The sequence below is a fragment of the Varanus komodoensis genome, unplaced genomic scaffold (genome assembly GCF_004798865.1).
Source record: "Varanus komodoensis strain SLA01 unplaced genomic scaffold, ASM479886v1 scaffold13_1, whole genome shotgun sequence".
Classification (NCBI taxonomy): domain Eukaryota; kingdom Metazoa; phylum Chordata; class Lepidosauria; order Squamata; family Varanidae; genus Varanus; species Varanus komodoensis.
The window spans coordinates 11,763,890-11,787,523 of NW_025335408.1; the positions used below are offsets into that span (position 1 = coordinate 11,763,890).

The following is a 23,634-nucleotide window of genomic DNA, read 5'->3' on the forward strand; positions in this document are numbered from 1 at the left end:
GGGCAAAACATTTCAGTTTATAATCCCTTTGTCATCGTATTCATGCAAATGGAATACAGTGGCTTACATGAGTACCCAAGAAACACATTTCATAAATGATCACATAGGTATACAGATAATTTGCTCTTTTCGAGTTCTTGACTTTCTCCTGGAGATATTAATTAATTAGATTAATGACCCAATTAATTGAGTCTTTGGTAGTAGCTGTTTGTAATGGAATTATAACTGACAGGCGTTTAGCAGAATGAGTCTGCTGAATTGCCAAGCAGAAGATGCCATAGCAATTATGCCAGCACAAGCCACAGCTATGCACACTTCTAGGACTGGGGTGTGTGCCAATCGATGCCAAGCATATTCATTGTTGAAACATGTTTATTAGAGACAAGTGAAAGCTCACAAGCACTCATGGAAAGGTTCATTCTAAACACAGCAGTCTTTATCTCTCTAGAGTTCTTCCCACCAACTATATATCTATATGTTGAGATATGCTGCCAAACAGAACTCCCCTAATGATGCCAGCCAACAGCAGGTGATCTGGAGACCCTTAAGTCCCTACCACTCTGTCCCCAGAGATCAGAGGTGGAAAATTTATGATATTCCAGACGTTCTGGCTTACAGCTCCCATCAGTCCTAGCTACCTGACCAATGATGTGCGCAGATGAGAATTTTAAGTCAAAACAACTGGAAAGCTACAAGTTGCATACTCCTGCTGTGGGCAAAGTATTATTTGGGAATTTCCCTCCAGACCATCCAGCTATAACATATCAGAAGGATCTTTCTTCCACTAGTTTTTTCTCTGCCCTATCCCCTCCATTCAGTGTACTCTGTTATGTTTCCTTAGTTCTTAGTCCACTGGTCTCTGTTCACTGTTATTTCCTTGACTCTATCTGCTTCTCTTATGCCCCCCTTATCCATGGCATTAAGCCCTGCCTTCTATCTGCTTAGAGGCCCACCTCACTGCTCTTTCTGACATTTGCCTTTCACAACTGATTAACCTTGTTTGAATTGTCGCCAGAAGCTTCACAGATGAGTGCTCATCCTTACTGCAAATCCATACTGATTGCCCTGCCCTGCCCTGTTCTGCCCTGCCCTAATACAAACCAGAAACTTCATACCTTAACTGGCACAGAAGGAATGATAAAATGAAGGCAAGGACAAGGGAAGCCTCTTAAGCCATGGTTTCTTATGCTTTAGCCAGTGGTCAACTGTGATTGCTAATAGCATACAATTACCTAGGATTTGGTCCTCTGCTAGTCTCGTGAAACTTACTTTTGTAAAACTGATCCTGATAATGCTTTTGTTCTGTAAATATGGCAGGAGTACTGAACTACTTAAATCTGTACAGAGTCTGAGCTTGATATTATGTGTTGGCAGGTAAAGTTTTTGCCTTGTTTTAGTTAGGAATCACTGGTCAATAGAAATAATTTTCTCTTATTTCTTGTTTAGATGGATTCATGGCATGCACAAATCCCGGACATTGATATGGTCTGCCACAGTGTTTTAGCATTTTCACTCACTTAATGAGTGCCAGCCCATGTCAACTTCATGGATATACCAGTTTCCAGGTTCTAGTTCCCACTCGGCTCCAAAGCTCACTGGGTAACTTTGGACCAGTCACTAACTTTCAGTCTAACCTGCCTCACAGGGTTGTTGCGAGGATAAAAGTGAGAGGAGGAGGAATCTGTGAACCACTTTGGGTTCCTTGAAAGGAAGAAAGGTGCGATATACATACAAACAAGCAAACAAGTCCATTTACAGGAGGGGGTTAGACAAGCCTGAGCCATTTGGCACCAGGCCAAGACCTTTTTATTTAAACGTCATTTTGATTGTTGATTTTATTTATTGATTTTAACAACCTTGGCCAGGATGTCTCCAACTGTATTTTATTGTACCAATGATATTTATTTATTTGTAAGCCACCCGGAGGCTTAGGCAAATGGGGCGGCATATAAGTCTGCTAAATAAATAAATAATAAAATAAATTTGTATGGGTTCCACCTGAACTGCTTTTCTATTTTAATCAGAACTCTCCATGGTAAAGCATATTCACCTACAAAATACATTTTTTCTGTGTCATCTTCTTAAGTGCCCCACTTAATTAATTCTCCTATAGTATGACCAGTTCACCTGTTCCTTGCAGCCCCACACTTGTTCCTGAAGATGTTAAAGAGAGGAATTTTCAGATTGCAAGTACAGAAATAAAGTTACTACACTGACATGGATAATGTTTTTAGACTCCCCTGTACTACTAGGTGCTTGCATTTCTATTAATAGCCTTTTTCTTTTCTTTTTTTTAGAACTTGTTTCTGGATACTATAGACAGCCACGAAAATATATTGAAGAGGTTGACTGGTCCTACTCAGGTAAGTGCATCATTTGATATGTTGTGATGCTCCATTATTATAAATTTGCCATTAATTTTTCTTTTGCTAGGCAAAGCAAATTGAACCAGTTGGTTTAAATGCATTCTCAAATATTTTAGATATTAAAAGGAAGAAGGGAAGGGAATGAAGGGAACATTCATAAATAGATTTATGCAGTCATTACAAAGACTATATTACTCTTCATTCTGTGGTTGGATAGATGCTCTCATAGATACCCTGACTTCAAAAAAGAAAAGGTCCTGAAGAGTATGTCCCATTACCTTTATCAGGAAGGTAAAATGATAATTGCATTATTGGAAATAGATTTCTTTATTGGAAATGAAGCTGAGACTACTTCCCATCTCAATTCCCAGTTTGCAGTATTCATGAACAGCTTTATGAAAAGTATTTACATCATTATGGTCTTTAAAAGCTCACCCAGCTCACATTCAGGCAAAAAAGTGGTCAGGCAACATAGCCATTCTCATTTTCTACCAGAGACACTTAGCAAAAAATATTTACTAACTCTCTCTTTCTCCCCACTGCCATTCACACACAACATACACAAACTTTAGTTTTCAGTTAGAACTGAAATTTCCAATTAGATTATTTCTTTGCAAGTCAATACACATTGACAAATTGAAGGTCTAATGAGGAAGGACAAATATTTATAAACTAGCAGAACTGATTTGAATTAAGTACTATATGTTTGAGGTAGGTAGTATTTACTTCCCAGGTAATCAAAGACAATTCATGTTGTTACATAACCATGAAAAAATGATCATGCATAGTCAGCCCTTAGCTGCAAGAGAGGCAATGTAAAAAAGAAAGGGAAAAATCATACTATTTCTGAATTGATTGGTTTACTTTCTCAAAAATGTTACAATAATAAAATGAAAAAATGAGAGTTAGGATACTATTTTCAAAATTGTATCCATAATTTTCAAGCCTGTTTCTACTTTGAAAGTATATGAAGAATTACATTAAATTTCAGATAGTTGGATGAAACTGTCTCTTTGCACTTCCATTCAGTTTTGCCCCTGTTTATTCATTGTTCCAACCTGTTTTCTTTTGTTAATCATATTTTCTAAAATAATCAACATTTTCTGAAGTGCTTCTTTTATGGCCTAGTATGACAAATAGTAAGAATTTTACATGAAGGTGTATGTATTTCTCAATATACATAGTAAAATTGATAGTTTACATGTGTAATCCCCCCTCCAGTTTTATGAGTTTGCAAAACTGGAACAGCAAAATGTATGTTTTTTTAACCAAAAAATATTTTGCATGGGTAAAATGCTAAGAACTGTGTTTCTGTGTTCACAAAGAACTGTGAGATCTATTTGGGTGGGGATAGACTGAGTCATTTCAAATGGAATTCATGAAGAGTGAAAAATACATAAACTCTCCCCCAGTAAAGTATTATTGGTATTTCACACCATTTCTTCTGAAGTTTCACGCCATCTCAATAATTAGTTTGACTACCTATGCTGTTTATAGAAGCAAAGATTGTTTTTAAAACATTTTATTATGCCAAATAAAGCATCCCTGCTATTCTAGGCAGATGCTGCCCACAGTATGTGTAGAATAAACTCCTTTAAGTCACCAGTGGAGGAAATTAAAATGAATAACCACATATTCCCAAAGGTTCTAGTTTTGAGAAGTTTCTCCTTCACACAGTCACCAGACTGTATTCTTTCAAATCCACTCCACTGCCTTCCCAAACAGCTAATCTGTTTATTTCCCCTGTTATTTCTCCATGATCAGTATGAATCAAGCAGAGGGTTGCTTCAGTGAGAGTCAATTATCATCAAACTACCTATAATTGTTCCATAAGTGCTTCATTAATGGTTCAAGCCATCATCTCATTAGACTGAAGCTTTTATTTCAGCGCTTACTGTGGAGACAGTCATTAAAAATTAGCCTCAGAAGAAGTAACTAAATTAATTAATTTAATCTCATGCCGTTTTGAGGTCAAATATATTATGGGGTGGGTGGGGAGGATACAGAATCTATTACCTGTATGTTTCTCTGCCTTCCTGCCTTTACTTTGCCCTCCATAAAGACAAGGAAGATGGAAAGCCTGATAAAGAGTTCTTATAGACATGCCTTTCTTCTGGAAAAGGCAAAGTTCCTTCATTAGGTCACTAGCACTGGCAGGCATGCTTTGTAGTAGCCCATGTATCCTCAGGGCTTCAGTAGCACCTGCCCATCTGCTTCGAGTGCCTATTCCTTTTCAGAGACCCCCTTGAAGGTCAGGCATTTGTCACTCTATACAGGTACTCCAAAATGATTTGCATGTAGAGAAATAATTATCATCATTTAAATAGAAATCTAATACATTTTGTCATAGTGAGAAAGAGTGTATCCAGTTGACCTGTGTTCCTGCTAAGTCTCCACTCCAGAAGATAATTGTTGACCAGCAGCCTCAAAATCATGTTTTTTGTTTATTTGGAACACTGGAAACCTTTTTGTAAAATGTGGGACACTTTATATACTATTTTTGACCAGAGGGTTTATTCTCATATTACAGGCGGACACATTTTGTGCAGTTGTTAGAAAAAAATTGCTTGGAAACTAAGTTTGTGTACAGTTTGGAATATGAACTTTTTATTTTTCTCTATTCTGGGAAGTATTTACACATGGGGGATGGAAGGACAATACTGGATTGTTGTTCAATCAAAAATTGAAAATAAGAAAGTTTCATGGCTGAGAAGGGATGTGAAATCTTGTACTCTGCTACAGAATACCAAACTGGCACCTTATAATATATCTACCTTTTCTAGAAATATAAATTACTGATGGATAATATAGCTACATAATAATGCATTATACGTCTGACCTCATCAATCAACACCAGAATTTCTGAACCTTGAGGAATCCTTCATTCTCAGTGCCAGAAAAGGATAATATTGCAGATGGAACAATAATTAACCAATTAACATAGACCTGAAAGAGCATACCTGTTGTTTATACATCATTTATTTGCTTGTTCATATTTCATTGAACAATCTGGCCAATCATTCTGTTGTCATAGAATTCAGTAAACAAAAAGTAAATTTTCCATGCCGAGTGCACAATTTGCCACTTATTTCTGGGCACTGAGAAAGACTTATTCAGCATCAAAGTTTTCCAAATAATATAGCTTATGGGTATGATATGGCTTCATTATGTATCATTATAATTGCCTGAAAGAAAATAAAACTTGTGTTGGCTTGTAGTATGTGTGATTAGCTGTGACATTGATCTAGCCAGCCTCTTTGGATGGCCTACTTCAGTCTCAATGCAGTACTTAATACAATGCTTAGTACAGTGCTACTTCAATTTTCCCCAATGTATTTAAATTATTTCTTCACAAATTCATAGATTTGTGCCCACCCCAGTAGCTATTGTCAAGTCCTCCAGCTTAGGCATTTGCAACATTAACTACATAGCCTCAGCATGGTCTTTGATGTGACCTTAATCTCTCTTGACTCCCATCTGCACAAGCTGAAACTTTTCCCGTTTCCCAGGTGAATTTTGCTGTTTGCTGGACGAACTAAATGTCTGGCTAATCATGCATAGTGCAGCTTTTTCATTTTATTTACTTTGTGTAAGCACCCAGTATTCTGGGAGAGAGGTATTAAACCTTTCCTCTAAACTTCATCCCCATGGGTGCTCTTAAACAGAGCGAGAAAAAGCTTCCACTAGCTTATGTGAAACTATTGTGCATATTGGTATAAGATGACATACACATGACAAGGGAATTAAACCTAGACAAATACAGCTACAGAATGGCTTTGGTCCTGGAAATCTTGGATAAAGCAAGGAGAGTGCTAGGAAAGTTTCATAAAGAATGCAGGACCACATGAACTCAGGACTGATTCTGGATACTGTGTTGCAGGCTGAGTCCCAAATCACAAGAAAAAGCAGTGGATGCCTGAACCCCAGAGCAGGATTTCCAAGAGAAAGAATACAAAGAGCTCTGAAACTCAGAGTGGGAAAAAATGGTTTCATTCTGGATAGATATCCCAAGCAGTTTCTCAGCTCCTTCAATTTATTAAAGCTAACTGACTGAATATTGCAAAAGCCCTGCATCTGGGAAACACTTAGGTGGAGATTTACAGAACAGAAGGCATTATGAAATGTTTCAGATGCATCTAACTTGGAGAGGAGATGCTTCAGGGTTGGGTCATGTTTCCAACCAAGGCTCTCAACTGACAAATTTAATTGTCCCCATAGGGGTTGTCTGGCTGCAGTGGTTACTTGAAAGACAGGCATTTGCATGTTTTGGAGTTCCATGGGAACAGCTCCTTGTAATAGATTCAGTGAAGAACACAGACACGAGTAGATGCCAGTCCCTATACAACCAGTCCCAGGTTCATTCTTTTTCACAGCCCTCAAGCCTCTCACTGTTGCTGTCTCCCCCAAAAGAAAATAATTTCTGAGGGACACAAACTATATGTGTACAGAAGCCCTCATGGCTAAATGTCTTTATAATACCTGTGCATCAACATATGCATCAAGCCACTGAGAAAAGTCATCTGGAGATTTAGGGGGTTGCATTGTCTTTGAAAGACCAGGTTAACAATCTAGGCATGCTTCAGATCCTGGCTATGCTCCTGAACAGCCAGCATTTGACCATGGAAAGGAGACTTGCCTTTTCCAAGAAAAGGTGCTTACACTTTCCTGGAAAAAGCAGATCTGTTCAGTTAGATTGTAACTACTGAAAAGTGTTCAGAAACTTAAGCTGGTGCAAAATTCAACAATCAGCATGTTGTCCAGGGTATGCTTTTTGGACAATATAATCTTTGTTGTGTTCAATCTCAATTTACTAGAGGTTCATTACCAAGCACAATTCAAAGCATTGGTTACAAAGCCTTAAATTGTTTGGGACCAGGATTTTTAAAGAAGGCCTGCCTGTTCTGTACATTCTTCATCTGGGGCCTTACTTCAATTTTCACTGGCATCCAAAGTCCAACTGGCTTCTTGAGTCAGACATTTAGATTATAACTTTAAACTTTCACATGACTATTTTAGGTATATTTAAATGAATAAGCTCCATCTCTAGAGAAGTTGGATTGCCTCTCTTCACCTGTTTTTTTTTTTTTTTAATCTTCTGTTAAGACTTTATTTTCACTGAACTTTGGTATTAATTTAACCCTTCCCCACTTCACTGTGAGTTATATTTTAATTACTCTTGGTTTTTAGCAGAGATGTGCACTGACATAAGATTCAAATCCCTGTTTGTCACTTTGGAAAATGGTCTGATTCTGTTTGGGCTAACCTGGAGGCCATCCACATTGACTCAGGTACAAAATTTGAATCAAGGTTCAGAAATCTGAGGTTTTCTGCCTCTGTGGATAATCATGAATTTTCATTTCTTTCTTTCTTTTATGGCGATATCCTTTCATATTGTTATTCATCACAAGTGGATTAAATAATCCTAAAGAGGGGATTATGCCTGCCAAAGATCAGAAAAATATATGTAGTGATGCTTGTTCTACTTGTCCTTAGATTTGCTATTTTTAAAAGAGGGAAAAGGGGAATTGCTTGGCAGAAAAATATATTGGATCAAGTTTCCAGACACAGTTGCACCTTCTGAGGGGATCAAGGCTGCCATGTTTCAGATGAGGGTGTATTTGTGCAAGAGAAGCCTTTAGAGTTTAATAATATCCAAAAGAGGAAGCAATCTGGATTCTAGTCCCTACTCAGCCATGGAGATAACTGGGTGACTTTGGCCCAGTCCTAGACTCTCAGCCCTACCTCACAGTGCTGTTGTTGTGAAGCTAAGACTGAGAACAGGAAGAGAATCATGTAAACTGCCTTGAAAGTAAAAAAAGTGGGATATAAATAAAATAAATATACAATCTTCCTATGTTCCTTTTGGTCCATTGTTCTGAAAAGGAGAGACAGCATAGGAGTACCCTACACAATACAACTGCAAAGTTTCAGAAGGATTAAAGCTTTCTCTCCTATACTAGGGTTCTGATCTAGTTCATGCACTCTATCTCCACACCTGCTATGTATTAAAGCAAAACACTCACTAATATTATATTAAATTTTGCCATAAGATTTTTTTTAAAAAAGCTAATAATATATGCTTCTGTAAATCTTTTATCTTATTACATTCATTAGATAGAATTATGGGAACAGCCCTGTGCAGATCTACATGGGAATAAGGCCCAATGAACACAGAGGGATTTTCACATGGATAGGATTGTGTTGTGAATATCAGATTAGTGAAGATTCCTCTACCCATGCCCATGCAATAGCAGTCAAAACATGTTTTCTTGTTGTTGGTTGTCCACAAATGTTAAAATATGAAACAAATTAGGAAGTACATGTCACTCCCCGTTATTCTAACAGAAGCTTTGTAAGAATTAAATGCAATGTAAGTAGATTCTAGACTGGCAAGGTAATGACCAATGAAGTCCAGACCTGCTCCAAAGTGCTCAGATTAACATATAAAGCTCTAAATGGGTTAGGACCTGAATAGGTTAAGAAGTAGGAGAGCCAGTGTGGTGTAGTGGTTAAGAGCATGGGACTGGGACTCAGACGATCTGGGTTCTAGTCCCCGCTCAGCCATGGAGCCAACTGGGTGACTTTGGGCCAGTCACAGCCTCTCAGCCCAACCTACCTCACAGGGTTGTTGTTGTGGGGATAAGATGGAGGAGAACAATGATGTAAGCTGCCTTGAGCCCTTTGTAGGAAAAAGGCAGGATATAAATAGATTTAAAAAAAAAAAAAATGCCTCTTCCATTATAAACCTACCCAAACTCTAAGATCTCCAATGGAGGTCCTTCTCCAAGAGCCGCCTTGAAAGGAAGCAAGGAAGTTGGCTACAAGGGGAAGGGCCTTCAGTAGTGGTGCCCCATTTATGGAACCAACTTCTAGGGAGGTGCTGTTGGGACCAAAACTTTATACATTTCAGTGAAATGTCAAAACCTTTTTATTGTCCCATTATTTTAACTGTTGATTAGAGATGCATTTTATATTTTTTATTATAATGATTGGTTCCAGTGGTTCAGTATGTTATTATTTATTCTGAGTTATACTTGTTCATCTTGGATTGTATTCTTATATAGGTTTTTTGTTTACCTCTTACACTGTTTTAACGTTAGGTTATTTGTGAACTGTTCCAAGAGCAGTGTGCTGACAGAATGGTATAGTAAAGTTTTAAATAAATAAATGAAATGGATTTGATTAGTTTCCAGAGAGCTCTGGAGAATTTCCAGGCTGATATGGCTGACACTCCTGTTGATTCCCTTGCTAATCTGTGGAATGACTTAGAAGGTTGTCATAACTGCTTTTGAGTGCCCTCTTAAGAGTAGAGCTCATATGGATTCCTGGTACACCTCACAGATGAGAATGGTGAAACAGAATACGTAGGAGATGGCCTGAGTGCAGAAGGAAAGACTCCTTGCAGATAAAACCAAATGCTGGTGTGTGCCTAGACAAAGAAACAATATTCTGTAGTTTCTCTTGAATTCTGTTGAAGTGGAGCTTTTCAGGGTTTTTCGGGGCTCATTACATGCTGGCTATCCATCAGAAAACTCCTGTGATATGTTTTTAAGGAACTTCTAAGATAAAATATTTTGCATCTGCTGGGACTTAGACTCCAGTGTGAATCAGAGGAGCTAGCCAGAACATAGTCTTGGCCAATTTTATTGGAAAGTTTTCAACTGATAAAGCTAACGGATGTTGACAAGGTGCTTGGACAGGTTTATACAGCCACTTTTGTATTGGATCTTTGCCACTCTCAGTTTATATAAATTGTCCAGGAAGGAAACAGCCTGCTGAACCAGGGCAATGATTGCTGACTCTTTGTAAAAGGGGATGGCCTGAGCTGTCGGAAAGAGGTGTGTTGAAAGCACTCCTGAAGAAATCCTCCCCAGACCTAGAAAATCTGAACAACTTCAGTCTAACAGCAACTATACCTTTCCTGGGCAAAGATCTTGAGTGGTGGCCATCTCTATATGATTTTTAATGAGACCAATTATCTGTATCCATTGCAGGGTGGGGTTTTGACCTTGAAACAGACTTGGTTGTCCTATATAATGGCTCATGTCAGGAGAAGGATGGAGGAAGGCGATCCTGCTGGTTCTCCTTGATCACTTCATAGCATCTTGTCCTCATGGTAGAAAAATGGGAGGGAATATGAGACAGAGTATACAGATCTGGGAAGAAAGAAAGAAAACATCTTTCTTATTGCAAGCTTCTGTCTTCCATAGTAGTTGATAGCAAATCAGAAAGTGAATCTGAAGAAAAATATCCAACACCACCTAGCAACAAGAGGACTTCTGCAGTGCTTGGCATCAATAAGGTGGACATCAAAGGGAAATTTTGGTGGACGTGTGTTAAGTATGTAAATATCCTTCTTCATAGGTACAGGGACAGAACCCTGGGATTTTTTTTTAATGCTAATGTCAGCCCTGGTGTATCCTGGTTCAAATTTGGTTCCGAATATTCATCCACACTAGTGCTGACAAAATTTTGAGAAATATCCATCATTGTGGCTCTATTGATGTACTGCTAGTGGCCTCTATGCCAGGAGTGTAAGCTGGCATGATGAGTTTTTGCAGGGGGATCCTGTTGAGCCAGCTTATGCCATGGTTGTGTTGTTAGAGGTTGCTTATGCTGATGGTATGCCAATAGCATAAGCAGAACGGCAGTGCTGGACAGTGTCCTCATTTGCTTTTGGCTTTAGATATAATTGAGTCAACAAATCACCCAAACAGCATGGGAAGCTGCTTTATACAGTCTGCCGCAGGAGATGTCCTCTATCATTACTGTATTTTTCAAACAGCTTGTGCTGCAGACCACAAGACAAGCCACCTTGCCCCAGGCAGGGACAATACTGAAAAGTGGTAGGGCTTTGATGACTGTTCATTTTCCTTCATGAAAAAAATCAATGGAAAAACTCCCTTTCCATGAGAATTCTCAAGTGTATTTTTAAATATCCCTTTTCCTGACAAGATGAGAAGAAGAAGGATAAGCCTATTTCAGACTTTCCTTTAATTTCCTTAGCAACCAGGTTACTGTATTTAAAAGATAATCCAGTGCATGGATAAGACCACCCTTACTATAGAATCAAAGCAATCCCAGTTTCCAGTTCAAACTGGAACATTTATTTTTAAAAAGCAGACAGAAGATCAGAAATAGTTATTTTTTAAAAAATAATTTAAAATGAAAGAGATTGAATTGGTAAAATGTTTTATTTTACTGGACCAACACTTATTTTACAGATAGCCTCTGAAGCCAATGAGCAATGCAGGTGTGGATGAAGAAAGCATCAGCCCATAAAAGACAGATCCAATCATGATTGGTTCACATGCTGATGTGTTTGGGAGTGATCTGAATGAGACCAATTGTACCAAAATTGTTCATGCATAGTCATGTCATCTAAGAATCTGGGAGCTTGCAAGAATCTATTTATTATCTAGTCTACCTACCCACTCACTCTAGAAGAAATTTCTGTAGCATTTCTCATTCCAGAAGAAGGTTTAAAGAAAAACCCTTATTGATATATTTCATGGAAGTAAACTTCAAACAAAATGATTAAGTTTGAAGAATGTTGGTTTTATAAGGCAGCATCTATAACAAAAGCTATGTTATCAAGTCAAAACAGAGTAAAATCCCATACAGTGAAAGATTAAAAGAATAGCTTTTGTAGTCATGTTACTCCTAGAGGAAAAAATGTTTCCATAATAGCACTACAGAAATATGAAAAAAACAGTTTCAGTTAAATAAATCTTATATACTGCCTTTGAACAGTTACTAGCAATCTAGTTCTCAATGACAACTCAGCTATTTTAACAAAATGTATTAGAGTAGATATGAAAAACTAACATTGTTCCAAAAAGAAATTGTTCACTTAGCATATCTTTAGTTTTTTATATCATATTTCATTTTGTCCTGTATTTGGACATAGTACAAATGAATAAAATTAACAGTAGTTCTTTGTCATGGTCTCTGTGCATCATGTTTGCAATAATAAGTGAACCTGCTAAAAGAATTAGCATGAGAAATTTGAATGCATTTTCTTGCCTAGAAAAGTATACATTGATATGTATACAATTTTATTTATGTGTAAGATAATATTTTAGAGAAACATGCTTCCTGTAATAGGAAGTATAGAATATTAGCATTTTCAATTAATTTAAAGCACTTTTGTGCATGCATTACAGAATCTTGATAGGAATTCTGGTATAACACTATATGCTGGAATGCTATATTTGACCTAAAATCTGAGATTTCATTATGTAGAAAAAGGAAGCAGAGAAATGGAATTAATTTCATGCTCTGTAGACATCAAGATAATGTAGATTGCTGTGGCTGGCTGAGGGAGATGTCCAATAAAAACTAACATCTCTGTCTACTTTATCTTTTATCCTGAGGGATCAATATAATTATCGCTATGATGGAAAATGTGAAAAATTTTCTGTTTATTATGGAAATTGCAAAACATGAAAAAATGAGGTCCATATGTATCATCTGTCTTTTGAGTAAAAGTGAAAACAGAAAATGAGATTTTAATTCTCAGGGCATTGTGTTGGGACTGAATTTAAAGCCTACATGTAGAAAGCATAATGGCCCTATAATAAGGACTGTATCCTCATCATGAAATTTCAGATATACTGAGGAATAGAATGTGTTTTCATAGTAATATAATAACTTCAGCTTTCTCTGTTCTCTGTTGTTAAACATTGTTTATAGGAAATGACATGCTATCTAGTTACCAACATCACCTACCGCTCTTCTCCCACACTAAGGAAAGTTAACTGACTTGGCTTTCCTCCACTCATCTGATATGCAAACATGCATAAACATGTGTTTGTTAGATGCATTTTAGCTAAAGGAGGGGGGGATGGACATTGTGGCAGCCCCTAACCTGTATTTCTTCAGTAGGATAGATAGTTCTCATCATGGAAAACAAGGATTTCCAACCACAGTGTATATATTTATGTTTCGTTGGTCTTTACTGTTTCACTAAGCTTTACAAGAAGAAAACTTTGTATCAGTGCATCTGCTCTCTCACAATTCTGACAGGCAGTATTGATTATATTGCTTTGATTCTTTATCATCCCTGATTGTGCAGTGGCTTCAAGCTATTTAATTGACTAATATCTGTTATTGTGCAGCAAGATCTTTCATCTTGCTGTAAAACTGGCTTTTTTCCCCCTTTCTCTCTCTTTGGCCTGGTAAACTATTTTGAAGCTGAATGTTTGCACAATACATGTAGCAGTAAGTTATATTAAACATATTGTAAACTGAGGAGAGAAACTGTCAGATTAACAAAGCATATTACAATTTCTGAACCTGGAAATGTAGTCACAGCTCTCCTTCATCCAGTTTAGTTGCCTGCCTCTAACAATGCTAGTCCAAATGCCCAGAAATTCAGAATACCAAACAGTTCCAAAGAGCAAAGAAGAATCCTTATACTACTGTGGTTAAACTTAATGACCTAAATAATTATAATGTATTTCAAGAAACAAGTAATTACTTCAAGACAAGTATTTTATTCTTAACTTAGGAATTGTCAATCATCACCTGTATTCTCAAATATTTTATCAGAATAAGATGGATCTTATTTGCTTGTTGAAGTCCACATATCTAGCATGTAACTCTTTTCAGTCGTAACCCACATAACCAATGGCAAAGAGCAGTAGGAATTGTAGACAGGTACATTTAGAACATTTAGAAGGATACATGTTACCAGATCCTGTCGTAAGACAATTCCACTGATATCTCCTTTCAACTTTAGATAGATATTTAATAGTTATGTGTTATTCAGAACTCTAGCTGTAATATTAAATGATACTACAAGCGATGCACTATGCAATCAACATGTAATATATTGTTTTGCATATTTACATGGAAATTGGGTTCAGTAGGGCTTATCTCCAGGTAAGTTAACAGTGGATCTTAAGAGCAGGCAAAAGAACTCTATGTATTGGAGGAATCCATGTAGCTTATGAACCTCCCCTTTCACTATGTCACTAGACACCACTGACTAGACAATTTGAAGAAGTTATATTGCAGAGTGCCATGGATGCCATTCTGTTAGCAGAGGCCACTATTCTGAACCTTCTTTAGGTGTGATTCCATCTGAATGACTTTTCAGCAATGAAATTATTGCTGGCTGTATGAGGGTAAAAATAACAGGCTAATGCATATCAGAATGCATATTTGAGTGTAGTTGTACTAGTTTCTCAGGCAACTGAACTGATATTGAGGGCTTTAGGTAAGGGAGCTAGCCACCAGGCCAATGAAGACCAAAAGGTTATAGAGAGATGCCAGGTACCTCAGCTCATGGACGCCTCAGTTCACGACCAAATTGGGTCGCGAGCAAAAATTTCATAAAATTTTTGACTTAGGTCATGAGGTCCGCATTGGGTGGTGGCCACCATCAAGGCCATCTCCCCCCACCCCTGAGGGGGGAGATGGCCAGGATCATGCTGAGGGTGGTGGGGAGATGGCCCCGATCGCACCCATCTTTCCTGCAGGAGCGCGCCCATGATTGCGCCCATCTTTCCTGCAGGAGCACAACTGCAATCTCAGCCATCTCATCCCCCCAGCACAATCGCACTTGTCTTCCCCCCAGTGTGCCCGCATTCGGGCCTGTCTCCCCCACAGCACACCCGCTTTCACACCCATCTCTCCCTCCCCCAGTGCACCTGCGATCACGCCCATCTCTCCCCCTGCCCCAGCACTCCAGGATGACAGGCACGAGCAGGGATAATGGGCGCGATCATGGTTGTGCTGGGGGGGGTCAATGACCAATTTGGGTCATGACCAGAGTCCTGGAATGGATTAAGTTACCAAGGTACCACCATATCACATTTATTTCAGCTCACCAACACATATTTGGCTGCAGATTACTAGTCTTTCATTCAGTCATATTGGGTTTATATGAGGCACTGTACACCAGCTGCAAAAGTTAAAGTGTGAATTTGCAGTTTTATTTCTCCACTGATTCACCTTTCTAAATTCCTCTGTGGAAATTATTTGTCCAATTATCTCCTATACTAATGATAATTTGTAAAATCTCTCTTTCCTGGGCTATTTTAGTTGTAATTTTCACTTATGTCATGGTATTGTTCTTTAAAAGGACATTTCATGTGGTACATATGCAAAACCCTTGACAGTAACAGAATGCTTTTTATGATGTCATGGTTAATTGTCCATGCAGCACCTCTTAGTCAATTAGGCTGAAATCCTATACATACTTATCGAAGACTAAGATCCCTTTAACTCAGTAGGTCTTACTTCTATTTCAGGGGTCTCAAACTCAACTTACCTGGGGGCCGCTGGAAGTAGAGTCTGGGTGAGGCTGGGCTGCATCAAGGATTCCACCACCGTGGTGGTGGTGGGCCGCTCATCCCGCTGCTGGCCCGGGCGCCGCCAGCACTTTGAAGGCCGCAGGGCCCCTCCCCTGTGCCCCCCCATCCCGGCAATTGGCCCGCGGGCCGCAGTTTGAGACCCCTGTTCAATATGAACACGGTTAGGATTGTGTTATTAATCTCTCTGCTTCATATTTTACTTGACAGAAATAATGGTACTTGATTATTTCTATAAAGTACCATATAACCAATATTTACATACTAAATATTTATGTAATTGGGCACTTTTTGAATCTATCATCATTATCCTGGGCTTAGAGTGACTAACAGCAATTCAACCTTCAAACTCATCTTCACTTATATGGGCATAAACCCTAGCAAAATCAGTTTGACTTGTGCTGTAATATAGAAATTGAATTTATATGTTCAAACTTATTTTTTAATTTGGTACCTGTACCTAGTATTTAAGTATATTTACTTCAATTATATGTAATTTTATCTAGGTCATTATATTTTAACCCAGCTTAGTTGTATCTGATTTCTGCTTTTAATTATCCAAATGTACATATTGCATACTGCTCATTACTATGATTAGTAAACTTCATGGAAGAGTTTGCATTACATTTCAGCAAAGGGACTTGCATTTCACTTCTTTATTGTACATAAATATGCTGCCTTTATTCCTTGTGTTTTTGCAACTTGTAACTTGCACTCTACTTATCTAGATGCTCATTTCCACCAACTGTTGTGATCAGCAGAAATAGGGTCTTCCTGAAAGCTTTCCAATTGTTGTTAATGTTTCCTGGCATATGAACCATTTGATTAATTCATCATAGCCAGAAGTCTTAGCTCTTTCATGAGCAGCACCTTTTGAAACTCTTCTTTTATCCTTCCTGGATGTTGGCGACAGCATGCAAAGATCAGCAGTTTTTCTTATGCTGCAGGACAGCTGAAAGAATCTGTGCTTTCCCATTAGTCACCCACAGGAAGGATCTTGTGTTTCCTAAGCCTCAGAGGCTTTCTTTCGAGCAGGATCAAGGAAAGGGTCATTACTCCCCTCTCAATGCATCCCCACTTAACCCAGGTCTGCTGGAGATAGAGCTGATCAAGCGGGCATGGGAGTGAGAAGCTTGGACTAGGCTGAGATGTGCTAAGAACAGAACATCCCTGCATAGCCCAGGTTCTTCCTTTCCCACTCTTGCTTAGTGGCTTTCTCGCATGCAGAAGAGAAGAAGGCAGCAAGCCCATCCCTCTATTGTTCGTTTGCTGTTTTTCTGGGTACCAGCTTGGGGAAGCCAGTGCCCCCCAGAGAGCCTTTCTCCCAAGCTAGTACAAGGAAGTGGACAATGCTTGCTTCCTTCTTCCCAACGCGGCACTTCTTAGCTGATTCTCCCACCTCCCTTTCATGCATGAGGTTTTCTCTCTTATGCAACTGTGTGTAGAGGGCAATCATCTGGGCAAGGCTGCTCCATTTTGATACCTCCGCCCAGCTGATAAGCTCATAACCTGGGAATGGATATGGGTGATCCTGGAAACCTCTGATAGCTGCCCCAAGCCAAGGTAGCTGTCAGCTGTGCTCTCTAGCCATTTGGCAAGAACAGCAACTACCATTCATTCCCTGTGGCTGTCTTGTTCTGGAGTTTCTTCCATGATGTTTGAGTTCAGATGATGCAATGAGCAATCATGAAAGACAGAAACCGTAGAACGGATCTTATCAGGGTTAACAACCACTATAACTCATAATGGTTGATCACCATGACTGAGTTCAGGCATCATGACAAACAACCATGTTTGCTGCTTGTTGTGGCATTGAATCATAGAATAGTAGAGTTGGAAGGTGCCAATAAGGCCATCAGGTCCAATCCCCTGTTCAGTGCAGGACTTGGCTGACTAGCTGTATCCTGAGTGCCTCCAGTGTGGAAGAATCTTAGGTAATTGGTTCCATTGTTGTAGCTTCCTGTAATGTGAGCTTGTTATTCCATGTCCTACACTCTGGGTTGATGGAGAAGAGATTCTGACCCGCCTTTGCATGACAACTTTTTGAATACTGTCATTTCTCTACTCACTCTTCTTAAGTCTAAACATGCCCAATCCTTCCATTCTCTCCTCATAGGGCTTTGTTTCCAGTCCCTTTGTTGCCCTCCTCTGACCCTTTTCCAGTCTGTCTGCATCTTTCTTAAACTGTGGTGACCAGAACTAGATACAGTAATCAAGACAAAGCCTAATCAGTGCTGAGCAGAGGGGAACTAGTCCTTCATGTGATTTGGAAGTGATACTTCTATTAATGGAGCCCAAAATAGCTTTTAATTTTTTTAATTTTTTTGACAGCTAAATAACATTGATGGATTGATTGGATTTCTATACTGCCCCATGGCCAAAGCTCTCTGTTGACTCATATCCAGCTTGTGATCTACAACAATTCCAAGATTTCTCACTTGTAGTATTGTTGAGCCAAGTATCTGCTTCTGCCCCCCTCCCCCACCACTCTGCTCTCTTTTAGCTGTGCATTTGGTTTCTTTTTCCTGGGTGCAGGACTTGGCATCTGTCCCTATTAAATTTTGTTCTGTTATTTTCAGTCCAGTAGTCCAACGTATCAAGAATAGTTTGAATTTTGTTGCTGTCTTCCAACGTATTAGCTATCCCACCCAATACCCTGTTATGGGAACAGTCATGGACCAGCCCAAGGAGATGGAGTCACAATAGCTATTTGGGATTTGTTAACCCAACAAGGAAAGACTGTGAGCGAAGGACAACCGAGAGGAATGCCTCTATGCTGACAATTCTAATTCACCAGTTATCAGCAGAGTCTGCCACATCCATAACCACAGCTAAATCTTCCCTTTCCTGAGTAGACCCTTCCTCCTGAGTAGACCCTTCCTCATGGGTGAAAGGGTCTGGTTGAAGCCAGGTTGACAGCCTAGCAATGACTCTCAACATCTCGCATGGTTTGTTAGTGTCTAAGATCTGATGACCCATGGGCAGGGGGAAAAAGTCTAGAGCTTGGGACAGGTTTAAAGGGATTTTTAAGATCTCAGTTGGCTCATCCGTAGCACAGCAGCCCTCAGGTTGCTGCAGCTGTGGATGGTGCTGGGGATTCAGATCCCTGCTTCTCTGAAGAATTCCTTCATTGGTTGGGTCAGCTGCAAAGCTGGCACTAAGTGGTCATCTCCTTGGACATATTCCAGCACTCTCCCAAATATTTATCTCCCATTTAACTCTAACAACCTAATATTCAGAAAATAGTGCAACTTATTTAAATTAAGGAGCATCCATAACTCACTTTTCCCTGGGGTTTTGAAACAGGTGACTTCTATCACTGTACTTTTGAGCAAGATCTCAATGCAAAAAGCAAACTTAGTCTCTAGATACATAACTTCAATTCTTTGCTTTCCTTAATTTATAAACTGTAAAACAGAATGCAAGAGCCAACATTTAAGCTGCAATTGGATTGCAGTACCCATACCTCCAGAGAAACATTAACTTTTTCATTTTTCCCCAGGACTGAGTATTTTTTCAGCATATATCCAGGAAGTATATGCGGATATATATATATGAGAGCCATATATATATGAGAAACCAAAGTACAGGAAGATTTCCATTAGCTCTAATAATTGTTGCTGGATGTGGACTTTGTAAGACTGTGTATTCTGATAATACCAACACTTTCAAATGAGCTGATCAAGATTTAAGGAAACTTTGGCAGTTGAGAGATATGCAAAAAATTTTAGAATTCTTTGGAGAATGAGGGGCTGCTTAGAAGTTTATTTTTGAGCAAGGTACCTACTGGGGAGGATTTTGGGAAAGGTTAAATTTGTCAAGACTTGCTTTATAGATACAAACCATAGCTGGACAGCTTGAAAACCTGAAGTAGAAGAAGTACTGAACTCTGAACTGGTAACCTTTGTTTAAGAAGTATCACTGCTGGCCTCAGCTCTTAAACAAGTTCTTTTTAATTTATTTTTGTTGTGAAATTCAGACCCCAAAACAAAGCCCAACAGAACTAAAGAAAAACGGGGGTTGAACCAAAATTAAATAAAATGTTGCAAAATTAGCCCTTCTAATTGTCTTGTTAGGCAGAGATTAATTACCCACTTTTTAGCAAAATACGAATTGCAGTCTTACAATTGTCTATCAAGACAGACTTTCAAAGAGGTAGAAGTATCAACAAATTCTGATTTAGACCATAAAGTTTGCAACAGGGAATATGTCATGGAATTAAGATATGCACACTACAACAATTCCATAAAGCAGAGCACTGAATTCAAGGTTAATGACTTTGTTCTGGGTCATGATGATAAAATCCTTGAACACATTTGGAAATTTGAAATTTATTGAAGAGCTGTCTCAAAGACATGATAACTGGGTACTTTCACATATCTGTTTATCTGCCATTGTGAACAATTATGTAGATATATCCTCTGGAATTTTTAAAAAGGAGATGAACTTGAAGTAAGGCTTATGCAGTTGGAGGATGTCGAAACTCTAAATGTTTTTCTTAGGAATGTGAAAGTAAGGTCACATGATGCCTTTTATTAATAGTAGTTAGGCCTTCTCTCGCTATTAATTGTATCAGCAGAAATCTACTGTGTGTTTGCTTGCTTGCTTGCTTGCGTTTGATATAAATTGGGAGAAAAAGAGAGTTTCCAGGGTCCTTTATTTTCTAGGAAGCTGTTGTGTTAGCTCTGGTCTGCAACACCTGGCAAACTGGTTGAGTTAATTCATTTCATTGTGGATGGAATTTAAGATGTGTAATCCTCCCAAAAGTTAATGTGCAATACCATTTTCTCTTGTTGGTTTTGGGTTTTGAGTTTTGAGTTCAAAGTTAATCCTTTGGGTTTTGTGTTCAAAGAAAGCCATACTTAGAGTGGTCCCATTGAAAGGAATGAAACTTAAATCAGAGTAACATAGGATACAACTCTGTCTCTATGACTAAAATTATCTTTGTGACTTAACCAATCCTGATAGATGGTCAGGGGAAAGTATAATCCAGTTAATTCTGGGTTACCTAACCCTAACCCTCATCAGCTTTTGATTCTATTGAGCACAGTATCCTTTGGGATGACTCTCCAGAATGTGATATCCTACATATTTGTTCCTAGATGGCTGGTCTCAGAACATGGTTGTAGAACACTCCATGACTGACAGCTTAGGAAATTCTGCAAAAAGTCCATCTTATCTTCCATGTAGCTTGATGAGGAAGACTGGCCAAAGATTTCTATTTAAATATCATCAGTACGTTGATGATATTCCTCTCAATATCTCAGATCAGTAGTACTCTGTATATGAGCAATCAAATGGGCAAGATAGAACTACTGCTGGTTAAAGGATCTGAAGATCCAGGAGTAGGTGTGAATCCTGTTTGGACTGACACTTTCTGGAGTTACAAGTTTTCATTTACCTTTTAAGTTAAATCTTCTTTAACTATCAGATTTACAACATGGTTGATATTTTGGGGAAAGGCGATAACTCAAAGGTATCTTCATGGAAAAAGTCAGGTTTTTATATAGTAAATTGCATAACTTTGCTTATTTAAATTTATTTACCTAAATCTATTTACATTACTAAGCTTCATTTAGCTTGCTTACTTGCATTGTTTTGGTGTGTAGGAGCCTTAAATCAAACGAATTGGGGGAAAAAATATGCAGCATGCAATGGTGCCAAACAATCACCTATTAATATTGATGAAGATCTAGCTCAAGTGAATGTGAATCTTAAGGAACTGAAATTTCAAGGCTGGGAAAAAGAAACATCAGAAGATACTTTAATCTACAATACAGGAAAAACAGGTACAAGATTAATATCTCATGTTTTGATGTATTTGTTCATAAAAGTAAATTTGTTTTTCATAAGAAATGAATGCTTATGGATTTAAAACCTCTCGCTTAATTTTCTTGCTTTTTATCCTCTTCAGTTAAGATTTTTGCAATTAGTCAGATGGCAGCTGGAAACAGCAGTCAAGCATCAAGTCAAGAGGACTTAAAGCAAAATGAAATAAATTAACAAAAATAGTCCCAGAAATCACATAATTACTGTAATTCAGTAATGCATACTTACTGAAAATAAAGGCTTAACTATTTTCCTTATGATAATTATGACTATTAATAGTACCTACATTTGACATGAAGTCATGCTAATTTTTTCACAAATACACAGCTAGTGTTTCCAAAGAGCAATTTATCAATGCATTCCACAATTATGTCTGTGAAAGAGTTATAGAAGAACCCCTCACTTGTATGTAGGACTGGAATTCAAGAGGAGGTTTCACTCTATTCAGTTGCTTCCAGCCACAAATAAACATATGGAAGGGTGATGGTAAGTCAGAGAAATGGAGATATGCGTGGAGCTTGGCATACATACTACTTCAGTTTGATTGGCCTCCTGACAGTGTAGACTGCCTGTCTTCTAGACTGTGGCATTTCATATAATTCTCAGTCCAAAGAACTGTACAATGTGATCTGCATATTCAAGGGGGTTTTAAACTCTTTCTCAGATAGTAATTTCCTGTGCTGAGTTACGTGATAACACATCACTTTGGAAACTGAAGAGAGTTTGGCATTGAGATCTATTGATTAAATAAAATTCAGAAATCCCACTGAACATGCTCTTGGGTTTGCTAAAAGATATCTCTTTGGATCCTAGCCATAGAATTTCTTCAATTTCCTTTAATTTTGCTCCTAACAGTTCAATTTATTTTCAAATTGTTTTTTCCCTAACAATGATCTATCTCATGTGTTGTGAAGCTATATAACTACAAAATGTTGCAATTTGAGTTTCCTTTTCTTATTTATTAAAGCAAAATGTTAATAATAAAGTTATTAATTAGTATTCTTTGTAAAGCTTAGGAGAGATCCTTCATAGACAGATGAGTATACTATGTTGACTGTGGCCAGTAAAGGTAGGATGGCATTCAGACTGATAAAGCTAGTCCTGGCTCAAAATGGTGCTGGCATGGTACACAGAAGAAATCCCAATATGGTGCATCCTGAATGATCCCGTTTTTGGTAGGGAGTAGATGGGTGGAGGTAAAAACCATTCCTCACTCCTTGACCTTCAGTACTAGGGGCACTGAAAATCTTTACCTGACCATCAAGCAGTTAGCAATATCGGAATAATTGTGTAATTGTAACAAGGTGTTTTTATTTTGTACTCTGCCTGTTTCGTAAAGATACAATAATTACTCCAGTCCATGATAGATGTAACCTGAAATTTTCATTGGGTTTGAACCAGACCATGTCAGTTTAACTCAGATCCCTTTGAAATCACTAGGACAAGTTAGTAATGACTTGTCTCATTGATTTTAATTGGAACAAAGTTAAAGTCTGATCCCATCCATAAAGTTTAAAAATCATTTACACTTAACATTTTAAAATGTTGGGCTTTTTTCACCTTAACGTTAATGTGTCTGAATTGCAAGATTGTCCTTCTTAAATATGATCGCTAACAGTTATTTTTCTCTTTAGTGGAAATCAAGCTCTCAGATGAATTCTTTATAGTTGGAGGAGGCTTAGAAACTGTATTTAAAGCAAGCAGGATAACATTTCACTGGGGAAAATGCAATATTTCTCAAGATGGCTCTGAACATAGTATAAATGGACAAAAATATCCTCTTGAGGTAATGCACATAGTACTATCAATAAACAGAAATAACAGAATATTTATGCACATTCAGGGATATAGATGCAATTAAAACAAGCAATAGCTGTAGACTGTCATGATGGAAGTTACTCGTACTTGTAATACAGGCAGTACCCAGGTTGCAAACATCTGAGTTATGAACAAACTGTTCTTCCAAACAAACTGTCATGAAATGCTGCAGGAAATTATCATCACTATAGAGAGAGGAAGCGACAGGGTACAGGGGGCAATCCTGCCCTATCCATCCAGAGAGGGAAATCTCTACAGCATTTCCTTTCTTCAAAAAAGAGGTGCTGGTGAGTTTGGGGGCA

The 23,634-nt window shown here is 38.3% G+C and overlaps 1 protein-coding gene across 1 annotated transcript in view; it reads left to right on the forward strand.

The window, feature by feature from the left end:
• Positions 1 to 2,114: 2,114 nt before the first annotated feature.
• Positions 2,115 to 23,634, forward strand: part of PTPRZ1 (protein tyrosine phosphatase receptor type Z1) — an 84,974-nt gene continuing 63,454 nt past the window's right edge. The window contains exons 1-4 of the mRNA XM_044422929.1: positions 2,115 to 2,190; positions 2,298 to 2,363; positions 21,295 to 21,474; positions 23,149 to 23,300. Coding sequence (XP_044278864.1) covers positions 2,115 to 2,190; positions 2,298 to 2,363; positions 21,295 to 21,474; positions 23,149 to 23,300 — 474 coding nt within the window. The remainder of the gene's footprint in view (positions 2,191 to 2,297; positions 2,364 to 21,294; positions 21,475 to 23,148; positions 23,301 to 23,634) is intronic.